Source organism: Ostrinia nubilalis, chromosome 7, assembly GCF_963855985.1.
Source record: "Ostrinia nubilalis chromosome 7, ilOstNubi1.1, whole genome shotgun sequence".
Classification (NCBI taxonomy): Eukaryota; Metazoa; Arthropoda; class Insecta; order Lepidoptera; family Crambidae; genus Ostrinia; species Ostrinia nubilalis.
The window spans coordinates 14,418,820-14,434,359 of NC_087094.1; the positions used below are offsets into that span (position 1 = coordinate 14,418,820).

Sequence of the window (15,540 nt, forward strand, 5' to 3'; positions counted from 1 at the left end):
CAGGAGCGGGGATATGTCGTTGTCGCTGTCCCCTTCCGGCGGGGCTCGTTGTGTCAGCCGTGTAACAGTCCCCTAGTACCCCGCCACGTACCTGGCGCCAGGAGAGCACCTCCTGCGCCTCCCCGCTGGGCGGCACCAGCCACACCTGCACCCCCGCGCCGTAGCCGAGGATGAGCAGGAGCGGGGATATGTCGTTGTCGCTGTCCCCTTCCGGCGGGGCTCGTGACGTCAGCCGTGTCACAGTCCCCTAGTACCCCGCCACGTACCTGGCGCCAGGAGAGCACCTCCTGCGCCTCCCCGCTGGGCGGCACCAGCCACACCTGCACCCCCGCGCCGTAGCCGAGGATGAGCAGGAGCGGGGATATGTCGTTGTCACTGTCCCCTTCCGGCGTGGGCTCGTTGATGTCGGCTGTTTCGAACCTGATAACAAAAGGTTAGTAAAAAATTCACTTGACAATAGGTAAGTATTGAAAAATGGATAATTAATCATAGTTTTAATTATTGTCTAATTAGAATAAATTGGTCTGATAATAAAATAAATGATGACATTTGCCTTTAGTACGACTAACCTTTCAGTTTATTTCATCATATTATTGTGACTATATTTTTGTTATATCTACACTGTGGTGTAAACAAGGTCTATTACTACAAAAATAGTTTTATCTTATCAATCATCTTATCATAATAAAAATTCATGACCTAACACAAACATCAATAAACAGCCTACAAACCTCGCCCATTGTATAACATCCTTGGGGTCAACGGAGGACGAGGAGGAGAGTGTGACGTCATTGATGAAGCCGGACACCGCGTCGATGATGCTGCGGTCGCTCGGCGGCTGCGACGGCACCGTGAGCGGCCCGCCCGAGCGCACGTGGCGCGGGGACTCCGCCGACATATTCACTTGTTGTCAGCTGGAGGAAGAATCAATCATTTAATCTGATTACAGGTCATTCTGCGGGCTATGTCAGTCACTTTGGTTCTCATCTCCTCATTTCTGATTTGATCACGCGCAGGGAAACTCCGAGCATAGCACGCTCCATCGCCCTTTGGGTGACCTTGAGCCTTCTTATGAGGCCCATAGTAACCACGTCTCTCAGATCCCTCATCCCTCAAGATAATTATACGAAACCTGACACGTTTTAATTTCAAAAACGCTTTGTAACTTGTCTAAGGGTCAGGTCAGTTAATCTATATTAAAAGCGAAAGGTCACTGATTGATTGTCTGACTCACTCACTCATCACGAAATCTCAGAAACTACAAGTGCTAGAAGTCTCAAATTTTGCATGCGGGTTCCTTTTAGAACGTGGGTGCTCACTACGAACGGATTTTACAAAACTCCACCCCTAAGAGAGTAAAACGGGATCCACGCGTACGAAGTCGCGGGCGGCCGCTAGTAGTAAATAAACCTAATAAACTGACTCAATAGTCTGAGTATGTATCATCATCTTCATCTGATAAGTCTCAATAAATGAGTACAACCCTCTCTAATTTAAAAGAGGCAAATGCAAGATCTGGCCTACACTCCCTATGCTGGCCATAAAAATTAGCCAGGCCAGAGGGAGGAGTACTTAGTAAAAAAAATCTGATTTCTCTTAGTTTGGGCCCTCTCCTAGTGATAATTAACTACTTTTCTGGACAGCAAGAAAAAACAGGGAGGGTAGGCTAAAAATCCTCTATTTACCTACCTCTAGTAAATTAGAGAAGTTACTTCTCATGCAGTGGAGACTAAATGCCCTCATAATGATAACAGTAGTTCCAATTAGAAAACTCCTATTCCATTAAAAAGGTCTCTTGAGATTTTATAAACTATACAGATTTCATTGTCTTATTAAAAGTGTAAAGTTGATAGTCTTCTAATATTCTAAAATTACTAAAATACTTTCAGTGACAAAAAGTTACACCACGCTGAAGTAACATTGACTGTGATTAATTGTGAAAAGTTACATAGTATTAAAATAAATCAAGATATTTTATTAGGACAAGTAAAAATTTGTAGTATTACCAAAATGATGTACTTGTAATGGATTTTATTAATTACCTTGTACAGTTAATTTCTTACATCCAGATTATAATTAGTGTCGACAGAAAATGAATTAATCAATTTCATTAATTAACTGCTACCTACCTACATAATGTCTCAAAATTTAAAAGACAAACTACCAATTACCGTTATGGATTTAATTTTATTTTCTTATAATTTGTCTAATTAATTGACTGAAGTAATTTATTGTTATTTTTGTGTTATTATCTAGTGTAAACCTTATCTTTGACAAACAAAGTAACTTTTGGCAATGTTTTGGTGAACAGATAAATAATTTGTTTATGATATATCACACCTTGATAACATGTTGCAAAACAAGCAATAATTAAATAACAAGACAACAAAATAAGACAAATAGGTCATAGTAATTAATCCTATGAACAATATGGTTATTTTATCAATATTTTAAATGTAGGTAGAGAGCTTTTTTTTAAACAGAAAAAAATTGTTTTAATGATCAGGGTTTTAATCACTAATATTTAGATAGTTATCTAAAGAACTGAAACAGCTTGGAAACATAAAACAATTACAAAAACTATTCAACGAAACTATTTTTGTAGGTGTAAGAAGAGGGTATGGTCAGAGGGTATTGGTGTCTAATTTGAAATGTATGAATATTACCTTCAACCAATCTTTTGTGATAATGATTACATAATTTAAAAACAGCTTAAACTCACCTAATGAATATTCAGTGCTTGATCCTACCTAAATACGATAAAAAGTTAAGGTGAAACAGCTGGCTGTAGTGCATCTATGTTTATAAACTAGCTGCTGAATACAAGGGACCGAGGACAAAGGAAATCGATGCAACTCGATCAACCACAATAAAAACTTACGAAACGGTGTCACAACCATAACTATGTTAAATAAATATACGCAGTTACGCATTACGCAGTTAACTCACCTTGTTTACGAGAAAAATCCTCATTTTAACTCCATTTTAACTACAAAAATGCAACTGCGTCGTTACTACTGGCAGTCGAAAACAATGACGTCACGCGAATATAAAACAAAATTAAACAAACATCACTATTTGATACACTCAAACAACAGCCTCAAACTATCATAACGCTTTTCGATAAATAAATTGGGAATAAATTAAGTTTATATACAAAAATATACAACGATTCACGAAACAGATGATTTGAATGACAATACTTGAACGCCCACGTAAATGATGTGTGTGTGCGAGCGACCGTGTATGAATGCAAAGTAGAAGGGGTTTTTGCGATTACAACATAGAGGGCGTTGTACAACTATCACAAAACTGCAGGTTTTCCTCTAAAAAGTAAATTAAAGTCAATACAGATTATTCGAGAAGTAACTCTTCATTAATATTCTAAATTGCACACAAAACATTATAATATTTCTGTTCATTGAAACGGAATAACCATCACAGATCCATATCTGTGCATATCGCACATTAATTCAGTCATTGTAGTTGATTGTGAAAGTGAAACAAAAGAAACGTGCAAGAATTCATTACGCAGATGAACTTAATTATCAAGTAATTCAAACTATGAAAAGTATCTTTACAATTTTATTTTTATTTGTTAAATTAACTTTGTCAACAAAAAACAATGTTGTGTTTATTGTTATCGACGACTTGCGCCATCTATCTGACATTGATGTACATTTACCAAACCTAAAAAAACTGGCGGCAAACAGTGTAAACTTCAAAAATACTTTTGCACAGGTTTGTTACTTTCTATTAGATTTTCTGAAAACGTATTGATATTACTTTGATATTACGATTGGATGTTTAGTTATTTACTTTTAAGGTCATAATATGGTTATTTTTCTTATCATTTGTTTTTTTTTTAGCAAGCGCTCTGTGCTCCAAGTCGTAATTCCTTACTTACTGGTCGTCGACCAGATGCACTGCGGCTGTATGACTTTTATAATTACTGGAGGCATACAGTAGGTAACTTCACAACAATCCCTCAGTACTTCAAAGAAAATGGTTACGAAACTTTTTCAGTTGGGAAGGTGTTCCATCCAGGAAGAAGTTCAAATTTTTCGGACGACTATCCTTACAGCTGGTCGCATTATCCCTATCATCCACCCACAGACAAATTTAAAGACAGGGCCGTATGCTGGGACGCAAGTACTAAAAAATTTCAAAGAAATATAATCTGTCCTGTGGAGGTCAAAGATCAGCCAGGAAAATCTTTACCTGATATACAAACTCTTGATTACGCAGTTAATATATTGAAGAGTAGAAATACCACCAAACCATTTTTTCTGGCTGTCGGATTCCATAAGCCTCATATTCCTCTAAAGTTTCCAAAAAAATATCTTAGTAAGTGTCACCGTAGCTGTTGATGTTAATGTGCTGCATGGATTTTGAACTAATAATTGTACCCACTTACTTACTTTATTTGGCAGGAAAAGTCCCACCAATAGCTAAGACGCATTTACCAAAGTTTCCAAATATACCAAAGGGCTTACCATTAGTAGCTTGGCATCCCTGGACCGATGTGCGCCACAGAGACGATATCGCGCGCCTCAACATCTCGTTCCCATTTGGCACAATGCCCCACAAATGGACGTTAAAAATCAGACAAAGCTATTTCGCAGCAGCCCGATATATTGATGACTTGGTGGGGGCATTGATGAGCTACGTCAACTTGAGTAATACTGTAGTGGTATTGACTAGTGATCATGGTAATTATTTTGTATTTCAATATTCGCTTATTGCTAGCGGTAAATAAGGACCTGTATTTAATTATTGTTATGTTACAGGGTGGTCACTTGGAGAAAATGGCTTATGGGCAAAGTACAGTAATTTCGACGTGGCTTTAAGGGTTCCTTTGTACTTTATTGCCCCTGGAATAGAACCTAAATCAGTGCGTAATCCTGTCGAGCTAGTAGACATTTTTCCAACACTTGTTCACCTGTGCGAACTCCCCGATAATATTCCAAAATGCAAAAGCGTTGTAGATAAGTCAGTGCTATGCTTTGATGGGAAAACTTTACAACCCCTCATGAAATCGAGATTAAGGTATCAGAAAGCCAACAAATATATTGCAATTAGTCAGTATCCTAGGCCGAGTGTAACTCCTAGAGCCGACTCAGATAAGCCACGCCTCAAAGAGATAAGAATTATGGGGTATAGCATAAGAACAAACAGATTTAGATACACAGAGTGGATATCATTTAATATCACGTTATTTACAAGAGACTGGAATAAAATTTATGGCTTAGAGCTATACGATTATCTTAAAGATCCAGATGAAACAAATAATCTGTCCTTATTACCAGATTACAGAGTCACTAGAAAATATTTATCAAAATTGTTAAGGTCTACTTTAAGTTAACTTCAATTGAAATTTAGTTACATACATAGCTGGGCACCGTTAATCAAATAGTTAACTTCGTTAATCGTTAATCCGTTACTAAAAAAATTAACTTCGTTAAACGTTAAAACGTTACATTTCGGAAGATTTAACGCAAGTTAACGTTAATCGTTAATCCGTTAACATGTGATATTAAGACGAATAAAATACCAATAAATTCGAAAGCTTGTATCCTCTGTAGAATTTATTCCTCTTTTATGTTTGCGCTACAAGCTTTTCAAATTATTTGAACCTTGCATAATATAAATTGTGGATTTTTAACTTCTTAATTAAGAAAATAAAAATCTAAAAAAAAACATATGATGTACATTACTATAAAAACTACCAACGAAAATTGTTTTGAACGAGATCTAGTAAGTAGTTTTTTTTTATTACCTCGTAAATCGTAAACCGCTTACCTATTACCGCGTAATCTTTCATACAAATAACTTAAATTTAAAAAAAAATATATTAATCAATGGTACCTTTACCTTTGTGCGTGAGTCCGACACGTACTTGGCCGGTTTTTTTTTTCGTTTTAGTACAACTGCATTTCAGAATAAAAGCTTGTTTTTAAAAAAGTTTTTTAAATTATAGTTTTATTATACAAGACAAATCCAACAAACCCAAACTCGATAAATTTCCTCCGTTTCGTTTAGGAATTCCTATGGCCACCTCCTGACTCCATCATCAGGACCCTGGACATCATCTAGTACTAAAGTGCTCAAAAAGATAAATCCAACGAACCCAAATTCGATGCGATTCCGCCGTTTCATTTAGGAGTTTCTATGGCCGCCTCCTGACTCCATCATCAGACCAGTTCAATGGTACCATAACTGTAGGCGATGTAGGTCGATGGGTGAACGTAGGTGATAAGATGAAATGAAAAGTCTAGGTAGGAATATTGAAAATCGAGTTCGACGACGAGACGACTGGCGGCTCTCGGCCGCGTGTGCGGCGCGGTGAGCCGCTAGAAGCTTCTGACCATAAAAGGATAGAGGCCTCCGGCCAATCAGCGGGCCGCATTGCTAACGGCTAGCTTGGAATGTTCTAGGCGCGCGATAATAATATTACCTACGCGCGCACCCAAATTCGCTTCTTATTATTTAATGATCCAAAAACACATACACACAGTGTAAGTTCGACATAATGGTCAATAACAGTGTACATTATTATTATTACGATGTAAATATACTCATAGGTTATTAACATTCATACATATTTAGTTAATAGATCCCAAGCTACGTAAGTTTACTAGTTATTTAAGGATTAAATTAAGGAGAAAATTAAAATTTATTTATTTTGGTTACATAAAAAAATCTTATGTAGGTAAGTACTTATTTTGGCCTTAATGGAATGATGTTTATTCAAAAATTCGTTAAAATACCTCTGCGCTTGCAAAAATCTTTTATTTCAAACGTAGCAACGAAACGAAGCAAAAAAGTTGACCGCGCTAGTGTTGTAAGTAAGAACCTCGAGTCTTAAGTCTTTGTTTCGAGACTTGAGTTTATTTTTAAGACTTCACATGAATCATTGAGCCTTCCGAGTCCTTTCGAGTATTTTAAGTTCTTTGAGCTAGACTGAATCATGACATGAACTTGAGTTGGTGTATACTAATAGGCAATAATGAGTGATTTCATATCATCATCCGTATGTTATATCCTGATTGAAAATAAAATAAATCGCACAATACAAATGTAATATCAATCAAATTGCATTAAACGCAAATAATCGAATCAGAAGTATCCATCTAAAGACTGACGATTTTCTTAATCAAAAAGTTAAAACGGTCCAATAAAATAATAAACACACAGTCCTTATTCATTGCTATTTTATTTTCTTCAAACTTTTAATAAGTAAGATTCCAAGACTCGAGTGTCGTATCGTACAACACTAGCCGGCGCACGGTGGATCGAGCCCATACAAGGTGTTGGACATGGTGCTTTAAATGCAACTACTTAAAACAAGATTGATTTGCATATAAATTGAAAGATGAGACTTCATTCTATCAAATATCACTAATATCAAGTCATGATCTACTATCATAGTTATGTGGTGCGACCGTAAAGTGAACAAAGTCAAAATCATGGATTTTCTGACTTCTGCTTGTATTGTCAATTTATCCAATTTCGTTCACTGGTTTTATGTTATTACTTATTAATGTATTAGCTTATACCTTTATCTTAATCTGTGTGTTAAAATGAGTGCCTAAAAAACTTCTAGCTTGGCTATTTTGACGTATTTTTAAAAGGTATTTTTTTAAATGAAAACTGCATGTTTTAGTTGACATCTTGGGCGATCTTTAACAAACCATGAATGAGAGATGATAGATGACAACGTGGGCGATATTATTACTCAGTTTTTAGACCCTTATTCATCCCTATTTTCGAGAAAATCACAAAAAACTAAATAAAAGCGCCTCATTTTTCCGCATAGCAAAATTAACTTAGGTAAAATTCGTTACACTAAAATAATGTCAGGTAAACCAAAGATGTTTATTTTGGTTTATGAGTTGTTTATCATGTGCAATTCAGTAAAAATACTCATTAAAATGAAAAACCTCAAGTCAAATAGAGATTTGTATGCATTATTAAAAACCACGATGAAAGATCGCGCTAGTTCTTTAGCTAGGATACTAGAGCTGTTTTCGCATACACTCTCTTCAGATAAACACAGGTAAGTACTAACGTAGTTAATAGGTACTTTATGAACATAAAGAAATACTATAAAACAGATATAGTAAAAAAATCATATTGTCATCATCTCAAAAGATTGTCGTTGAATTTAGTACATACCATACATACATTTTGTATGTATTTTTTTCTTAATTTATGATTGTGTTAGGTAGGTATTGAGTTACACATTTTATTTATCAGATAACTATAAAAAAAACAATAATTTCATTGACACTGTTTGTCGCAAGAAGAAGTAGTGTCATTATAATGAGAACCAGTTTTTAGCTACAAACGTAGATTGGCTTAGGCAATCTGTTGATTGGAGTCAGTTTTGTAGTCCGCTAAGTCCCTATAAAATTGCATTAGTATGTATCTAACAGCTAACAGAATATAAAATCAAGCTCGACAAAATCAAACAAAGTGATTGTGTGCAATGAAAAATCAGGCGTTTGCAAAAACATTTCTTTCATAATTTTAACACTTAATGAGAATAAATTTAGAGTATTGTTAGATTATGTATCTAACAGTTAACAGAATATGAAATCAAGCTCGACAAAATCGAACAAAGTGATTGTGTGCAATGAAAAATCAGGCGTTTACAAAAATATTTCTTTAATAATTTTAACACTTAATGAGAATAAATTTAGAGTATTGTTAGACTATGTTACTCTTTAAATATGGAAACAGACCAAAATGAGTGAGTATTTGCTTTTAATTGAACAATAAATACAAGATTTTCATCACTATATTTTAAGAATTTTTTTCACTTATATTAATTGCCATCTAATAAGTAAAATCTATCACATTAGAAAGATAAACTTGTCAACCTTACACTGTAAAAATTTGAAGTTACTACGTTGACGCAATCTCATTTTATTTTAAAAACACTGAGTAAGGAAGCGATGTCCAACGCTTTGTATGGGCTCGATCCAGTGTGCGGCGCAGCAAACGAACTTGTCGCCGCCATTAGACACGTGCCGCCGGCCGCCGGCTAGCGCAATGTACAGTCACCAAAATAAAATTAAGAAATGCAACAAACTTTTTTTTACTATTCAAATTAAAATTGTGTTTATTGTTAAATCATAGGTACATAAGATAGGTCATAAATAAATACCAAGTTGGAACGGAAATTATTCGGAAATTTTATTTAACTAATTAGGTACCTACCTACCTCATCTACTTTTCTATTGTAATAGAAATGATGACATTAACGATTAATTTAAGAATGGACTTTGATTTAGGATAATTGGAATATCAATACAAACAAATTGAAGAGTTTTATTTGCTTCAATAGTCTAATTTAATGTTTCTACATAAATTGACTAGGCCATTGAATTACCTTCACAAAACAATAAGTTTGATTAATTTTTAATTATTATCTGTTATAGGATATTTTACCATGAAATACTCAACACCACAATTTAGATTCGAATCAATTGAAATCGAAAGCAAGCAGATAAAATAATAAATAAATAAGTTTATTTTTTGTCGACTGTACGCCTATGCCAACTTTTCGGCTCTTGCTTTGGCGGCGTCGCGACGGCGTCTTTGTGTCAACAAAGGGCGTGCGGCTTGTCGGCATTTGTCGGCGCGTGCGCTTTGATTTCATTCAGTTTTTGACTAGCTTTCTTGTGTGAAGGTGCGTTTTGTGGTGCTCGTGAAGTGAACTATGACGCACAGGTGCACAAATGCAAATAAATTTACTAAGACGCGCCTTAAAAATCATGGCCTTTGCTGGTTGATTTTTCGATGGTATCGTGAATCCATTTTACTGTGATCAACATAAGATAATAAGGATAGACAACGATATGAGAGTAGGCCTGCAACATTGAAGTGATAGCTCGCCCAATCAGTTGATCAGCTAATCGGCTATCAGCTGTGACGACTGCTGTGAGGCCTGTGAGTTGTTATGACGTGAGTGTAAACAACAAAAAAGTGTGCAGTGGTAGTGATCGTTATGTGTGTTGTGTCTCGTGTTCCTGTGCAGAATGAATACACTACAGCTTTGTTGTGTGAGTAAAAAATACAGCATGTTCCATTATGTAAGACGCAATGAATTTTTATTTTTGCCAGAAAATGTAACTTTGTAAAATCATTATAATACACATACCTACCTACTGAAAATTTGGTGAACTTGTTCAGTGTACCGTATAGATGCCCCCATTAAACGGAATGTAGCTAGTTTAGAAGGACCCTGTATAGCCTACATTCAGGCACCATCAGTTACATATTCATACAAATGAAAGGCAAATCTAATAAGATAGTAAATTAGTTTCATAAGTAGCCATTTTAATTAATAATATTTAAATCTAGCTAAGTTGTACCTACTCTAGGTGGCCATCGTCAACAATAACATTGCATTGTCATCATAATTACATAAGTATACCATACAGCTTAATCGGTTGAGAACGGTCTTAAATTCAGTTGTAAATAAATAAAAAAATGCATTTTAATATATCGTTGCGTTAGTGATCTGATTACAAAAACTGTTGCTTTGGGTTCTGGAAGTTCTGGAAGCCCGAACGTACTTGTCAGAACGCGTTTTTCAGCGTGCCTGCTGTATCTTTTTGATAAATACCTAGTAGGTACTGGATTAACGATTAACGGACTTAGGATACTTTAACGGAAGTTAACGAGTCCGTTAACAATTTTTAAAGTTAACTTAAAAGTTAATCCGTTAATAGAAATGTTAACTTCGTTAATTAACGATTAACGGATTAACGAGTTAATGCCCAGCTATGGTTACATACATACTTATAAATAGATCAGATTGGCTAAAATCTTAGGAATTAAAAAATGCAATGCACAATATAATATATGGAAATTCATATGTATCCAGCTGCAATAATCCAATTAATACAGAATAAAAATGTTTCATACGTCGGCATACGTCATACGTACAGCGTAGCTGCTGTAAAAATTGATTTTCTACAGCAACCAGTTTAGTTGTAACTAATTAAACATAACGTAATTAAACTAGGTATAAATAATCGGATATTTTAAATTGAGTTGACTATTGACTGTTTTCAGATTTTTTGACAAAACTATTTTTAATAGTTTAAGTTACCTATGATTTTAATAACACAAATTCAAAAATTCTTAAAACAATTTTACATAACACATAAAATATGTTATTTCTTAACACAGTCTTTCCATTTATGCTAGTATCAGCAAAAAGCATCATACTAAACTCTTTTCATCTTCAGGTACTGGTTTCCTTGACCTTTCCTCCATTTCAACCTGCTTAAACCTAGCATACAATGCGCTACTAGCTAATACTATAAGATTAGAGGCCCACCAAAGGGTATTCTTTGATTCGTTGTACCACTGAGTGGCTATCACAGTCTGGGCACATGCCTTGGCAGTACCAGATATATTGTGGGTCAAGGGTGATGTCACCTGAAAACATAAAAACATATTAGTCTTTAATAAAACTAAAATTGCAAAAGCAAGTTTGTACAAAATTTTTCTGAGAATAATATAATAATAATACTGATAATAATATAATGTATTTACTAGATGATAACAAAGTATGCAATTTACCTGAATTTGCAATGATGTGACATATCCTATGGCAAAACCACATAGTCCTCCAATAAGCATTTGGAACCAGAAATAGGTGCTATCAAAGTTAGAATAGTTCCACAATGCAGTCAGTTCACCATTAATTACAATTAGTGGTATGAATAACATGATGGAATATGCATTGTTGTAGTAAGAGAGCAGCCAGACTTCCTGGTTAACAGCTGGTAAGACCTTCTTAGTGTAGATGGAGTAGAGAGACAACATCAATGACCCAACAACACCATAAATTGTTCCTAGTAGTGAAAATGAACCTGGAACAAGATTTATTTTAATTAGAACCTCATTATTTCCTAATCCTGTTAATATCTGTTTGTTACAATAACAACTTACTCAATAGGCTTTCTTGGTCAACCCCTAAATAAAAGCCGAAGATAATAAACCCACAGCACATAATACATTTGGATGAGGTTGCTTGTCCCAAGAGTATATAGCTGAATATCACATTAAAGACAGTGGTCAGAGACCTGCCGACGTAGTAGAATGGTACCCCGACATATTTCAGGCATAAGTTGTTGGTTGCTATCATGAGTGTGAACATCACGGAGAGAGGCAGAACCTGCAAATAAGAGAAGGATTAATTTATGGCTGTTATTTGACAACAATCCTGCCATAGCAGTAATCACAGATCTGTGGCAGTAAAGTAAAATAAAATGTCAAAAATGTATCAAATTGTGCTGAAATATTCATGGCATTGGTAGCTTAGCTACAAGTGTGACTAATTGTTAAAAGTATCGAATGACACACATTCAGGCCATTGAATCTTATCAATAAATTTTAGTTTAATGATATCACTGATTACGTGATTACATTTCTTATCACACTTCCTATTCAAAGCTAAAATATTTCAAATGGGAATCCCTTACAATATTTTACTATGTGCAATATGTAATAACACAATCACAATTTACCAATAACTTTGCAGGTTTTCAGATATTCTGTGTAATTTGTAGTAACATATTTTATGGCAATATAAATAGCTCATAAATGTTCAATGCCTACATGCAAATAATGCTTATAGATAAGAAAATAATTATCAGAATAGAAATGGCATAATTAATTATTTACTAACTAACCTGTCTAACAACTGTAATGCTCCAAGGGGTGCCTTTGGGAAATACAAAAATCCCTGGTATTCCACCAGTATTGCTCAGTGTACAGCATATTGTGAACGACACGATGCACTGGAACCATGTGATGAACAACGGCGCTTCTAATGCCACAGTCTGGCTGCTCAAAAGACTTTTATTCACAAATACTGTGGCTATGGACACAATCCTAAAAATAAAATAAAATAGAGATTGTGTTAGTGATATTTTTAATTGTACGCGTGTAAATATCCAACCAGTCGAAAAGGGACTTTCGCAGGCACTAAATGAAAAGGAATAGCAATAAATTCAGGCATCGGCACACCGAAAATACAAGGATATAAAACTTTCCTGAAAACTTACTCACCAGTAGCAACTTACAACAATAAGTATTTTTGTATAGCGGGAACATAGATCTGAACGCTGCTCTTTCATAATTACGTTAATAACCGCAGTGTGAACTGCAGTTTTTTTCAAATAAAATCTTCCAGATAATGAAACTGAAATTACTTTACTGAGAAATAGTTTGACAAGTATGAATGACACAGACAGACCACAACATACAGATGATTGTGGGTGATTGTGGCAGAAAGAGAGAGAAGCACGACGACCCAGCTAAGAGAAAAAAAGATAGCTAGATTTTTTTTTAAATAAAATGAATCTTCGGCCTTGGATATGCCAACATAGCCATATTTTGACATTTTACAAGTTAATAGTGTTGTCTGTATTTTACAGTAACGTTATTTTTTATAAACTTCATCAATAAACTATTATATTAAATACGAGAAGTTTATAGAGTGATAAGGTAGTATTATGATAATAAATTTAAATTCAGAAGCCTATTTACACGAAATGAATGTTTTTTTTGAGTTAATATTCCATTTTACGGTATTACATGCCAACTTTTTCATTAAAAAGTAGGGCATTAGTGGCGGTAAGTTTAGCGATGACCGAAACGTAGAGGGGATATTCACGCAAGGGTACTGTCGCGCACACAATATAAATGATTACTTATGCTATATTACAAACATGTGTTGTTTGTGTTCTGTATTCAATTAATTTATGTGTCGTCGTGACTACGTGTTCACCTCCACTTATTTTAGTGACATATAATAGCTAGTAAATTACCTATTAAGTAACTTTAAAATAACGAGATTTACCAACTGAACGTTTTAAAGTAACGATATGTATTAACTAACAACCATGAAGCTACAGATAAAAATGGAGGCCAGACTCCCAATACCTACTTGAAGCACAAACTAAGTATCAGTATCTCGCTCTCTGTGGGCAGACTTGCTCTTTCTAAATAAACAAAAAATATAAAATTGCTCAAATTCAATGAAACCAATGTAAAATCTTTATTTCTTGACATAGGTATCATTAAAAATGATAAGTGTAGTTACTGGTAAAACGTTTTAGGAAGAAATTACTGTAAAAAATGTGAAAAATGTTTACAATGATCCAATGTCGGAAATCACGAAATAAACACTTAGGTACGCGTGGAATCTTATGTCACTTCCAGGACAGCACGTACTACCGCAACCACGCACTACAAAATTTTGCACCAATTCTTGTGATAAAACAATTATTATTTCCTGTAAACAATCTCAAACGAAATTAACTGCTTAATAAACAAAATAGTAAACAACCGCCATGATGGGCCGGATTGGGCCGATGTTGCCACATGGTACCGATTACCCAGGAATTGGGATTGTAATTCCCTGATTCGCCTACACATTAAGCCTAAATGGCCGACAATTTTGTGATTTTTTATTTAACTAGGTAATCTTAGTTTCAAATATTAATTATTTATTTGTTTAACTTCTGATTTGGTTAGTGTATTGGCTATTTCGAAGAATTTACAAGGAGATTTAAATCAGAAGATAGCAATACTACAGTTCACACTAAAAAGAGAGGTAGGGCCGCAGAGAGCGAGATAGATATAAGTAGGTATTTGACTCAAGTTTTGTTCCAAACTCTGCCCTCCATTTTTATCTGTAGCTTCATGCTAACCATAGAGAAAAGTAATACATAGGAAATAGAGAACCCTCTCTGTCAAATTTTTGAACCTACTAATTGACAGCCTGGTGTTAAATTCCCTGTACTTAACCTACGTACGTAACGCTCACATACATACATAGTACACGCACACATACATACATAAAGTCCACGCACACATACACACAGTTCACGCACACATAGGCCATCATAACCTTCAAAGAATTATTGTTTTTATGATGTACAATGTAGAAATTTTTCAAATCCATTATTTTGAAAATATTTATCTTTATGGTGTACGTATTGTATTATTTTCAAAACAATGGATTTGGAAAAATTCTACATTGCACATGGAAATGCAAATAAGTAAACAAAAACTTTTGAATTTAATAATTTTACTTTATTTATGAACACACATAATATTATACACCAAAAGCGTCTTTTCGCAAAGTTTTCAACAACACTAAAAAAGCATTTGCACATTGAGAAAACTCAGATCACTTGTGAACATAACAGAAAGTTTCTTCGCGATTCACGAAGGAACGAACAAAACTCCGATGAACCAGAACAGCAGCAGGTACGAAGGAATGAACTTCAATTTGACTCGACGACTCTTCAATACTTTAATAGGGCCACAGAAAACTTAAATGATGGCTAAGAAAACAAGAATGCATTTAACATAACAAAAACAACACCGGCCATTTTGGAGGAAAAACAAAGTTGCCATATGTTAAATAGTAATTTCTACTACTCTATTATGTAAATTATAACAAAAATTTCAATGTTCAGTTTTAAATTAAAACAAATTAATTTC

At 34.8% G+C, this 15,540-nt stretch overlaps 3 protein-coding genes across 3 annotated transcripts in view; 1 reads left to right on the top strand and 2 right to left on the bottom strand.

Annotated features, from left to right (window-relative positions):
- Window positions 1–3,234, bottom strand: part of LOC135073449 (uncharacterized) — a 33,868-nt gene extending 30,634 nt beyond the window's left edge. The window contains exons 1-3 of the mRNA XM_063967631.1: window positions 2,950–3,234; window positions 732–914; window positions 267–420 (exon numbers count right to left, since the gene is read on the bottom strand). Coding sequence (XP_063823701.1) covers window positions 267–420; window positions 732–898 — 321 coding nt within the window. The 5' untranslated portion in view covers window positions 899–914; window positions 2,950–3,234. The remainder of the gene's footprint in view (window positions 1–266; window positions 421–731; window positions 915–2,949) is intronic.
- A 229-nt stretch (window positions 3,235–3,463) lies between these two features.
- Window positions 3,464–7,281, top strand: LOC135073384 (iduronate 2-sulfatase). The gene is made up of 4 exons (XM_063967540.1): window positions 3,464–3,741; window positions 3,870–4,347; window positions 4,434–4,712; window positions 4,791–7,281. Exons 1-4 carry the CDS (start codon window positions 3,565–3,567, stop codon window positions 5,363–5,365), a joined length of 1,509 nt encoding a protein of 502 aa, XP_063823610.1. The 5' UTR covers window positions 3,464–3,564; the 3' UTR covers window positions 5,366–7,281.
- Window positions 7,282–10,091: 2,810 nt separating this feature from the next.
- On the bottom strand, window positions 10,092–13,284 carry LOC135073386 (GDP-fucose transporter 1). The gene is made up of 5 exons (XM_063967546.1): window positions 13,096–13,284; window positions 12,717–12,918; window positions 11,974–12,199; window positions 11,602–11,894; window positions 10,092–11,457 (listed from the first exon to the last, which is right to left on the bottom strand). Exons 1-5 carry the CDS (start codon window positions 13,161–13,163, stop codon window positions 11,239–11,241), a joined length of 1,008 nt encoding a protein of 335 aa, XP_063823616.1. The 5' UTR covers window positions 13,164–13,284; the 3' UTR covers window positions 10,092–11,238.
- Window positions 13,285–15,540: the final 2,256 nt, after the last annotated feature.

Coding starts and splice junctions, on each gene's coding strand:
- LOC135073384 (XM_063967540.1), top strand. CDS start 3,565: ATGAAAAGTATCTTTACAATTTTATTTTTATTTGTTAAATTAACTTTG. Junction 3,742..3,869: donor TCAAAAATACTTTTGCACAG/GTTTGTTACTTT, acceptor TTTTTTTTTTAG/CAAGCGCTCTGTGCTCCAAG. Junction 4,348..4,433: donor GTTTCCAAAAAAATATCTTA/GTAAGTGTCACC, acceptor TTTATTTGGCAG/GAAAAGTCCCACCAATAGCT.
- LOC135073386 (XM_063967546.1), bottom strand. CDS start 13,163: ATGAAAGAGCAGCGTTCAGATCTATGTTCCCGCTATACAAAAATACTT. Junction 12,200..12,716: donor GCATTACAGTTGTTAGACAG/GTTAGTTAGTAA, acceptor TCTTATTTGCAG/GTTCTGCCTCTCTCCGTGAT. Junction 11,458..11,601: donor TCACATCATTGCAAATTCAG/GTAAATTGCATA, acceptor TTATGTTTTCAG/GTGACATCACCCTTGACCCA.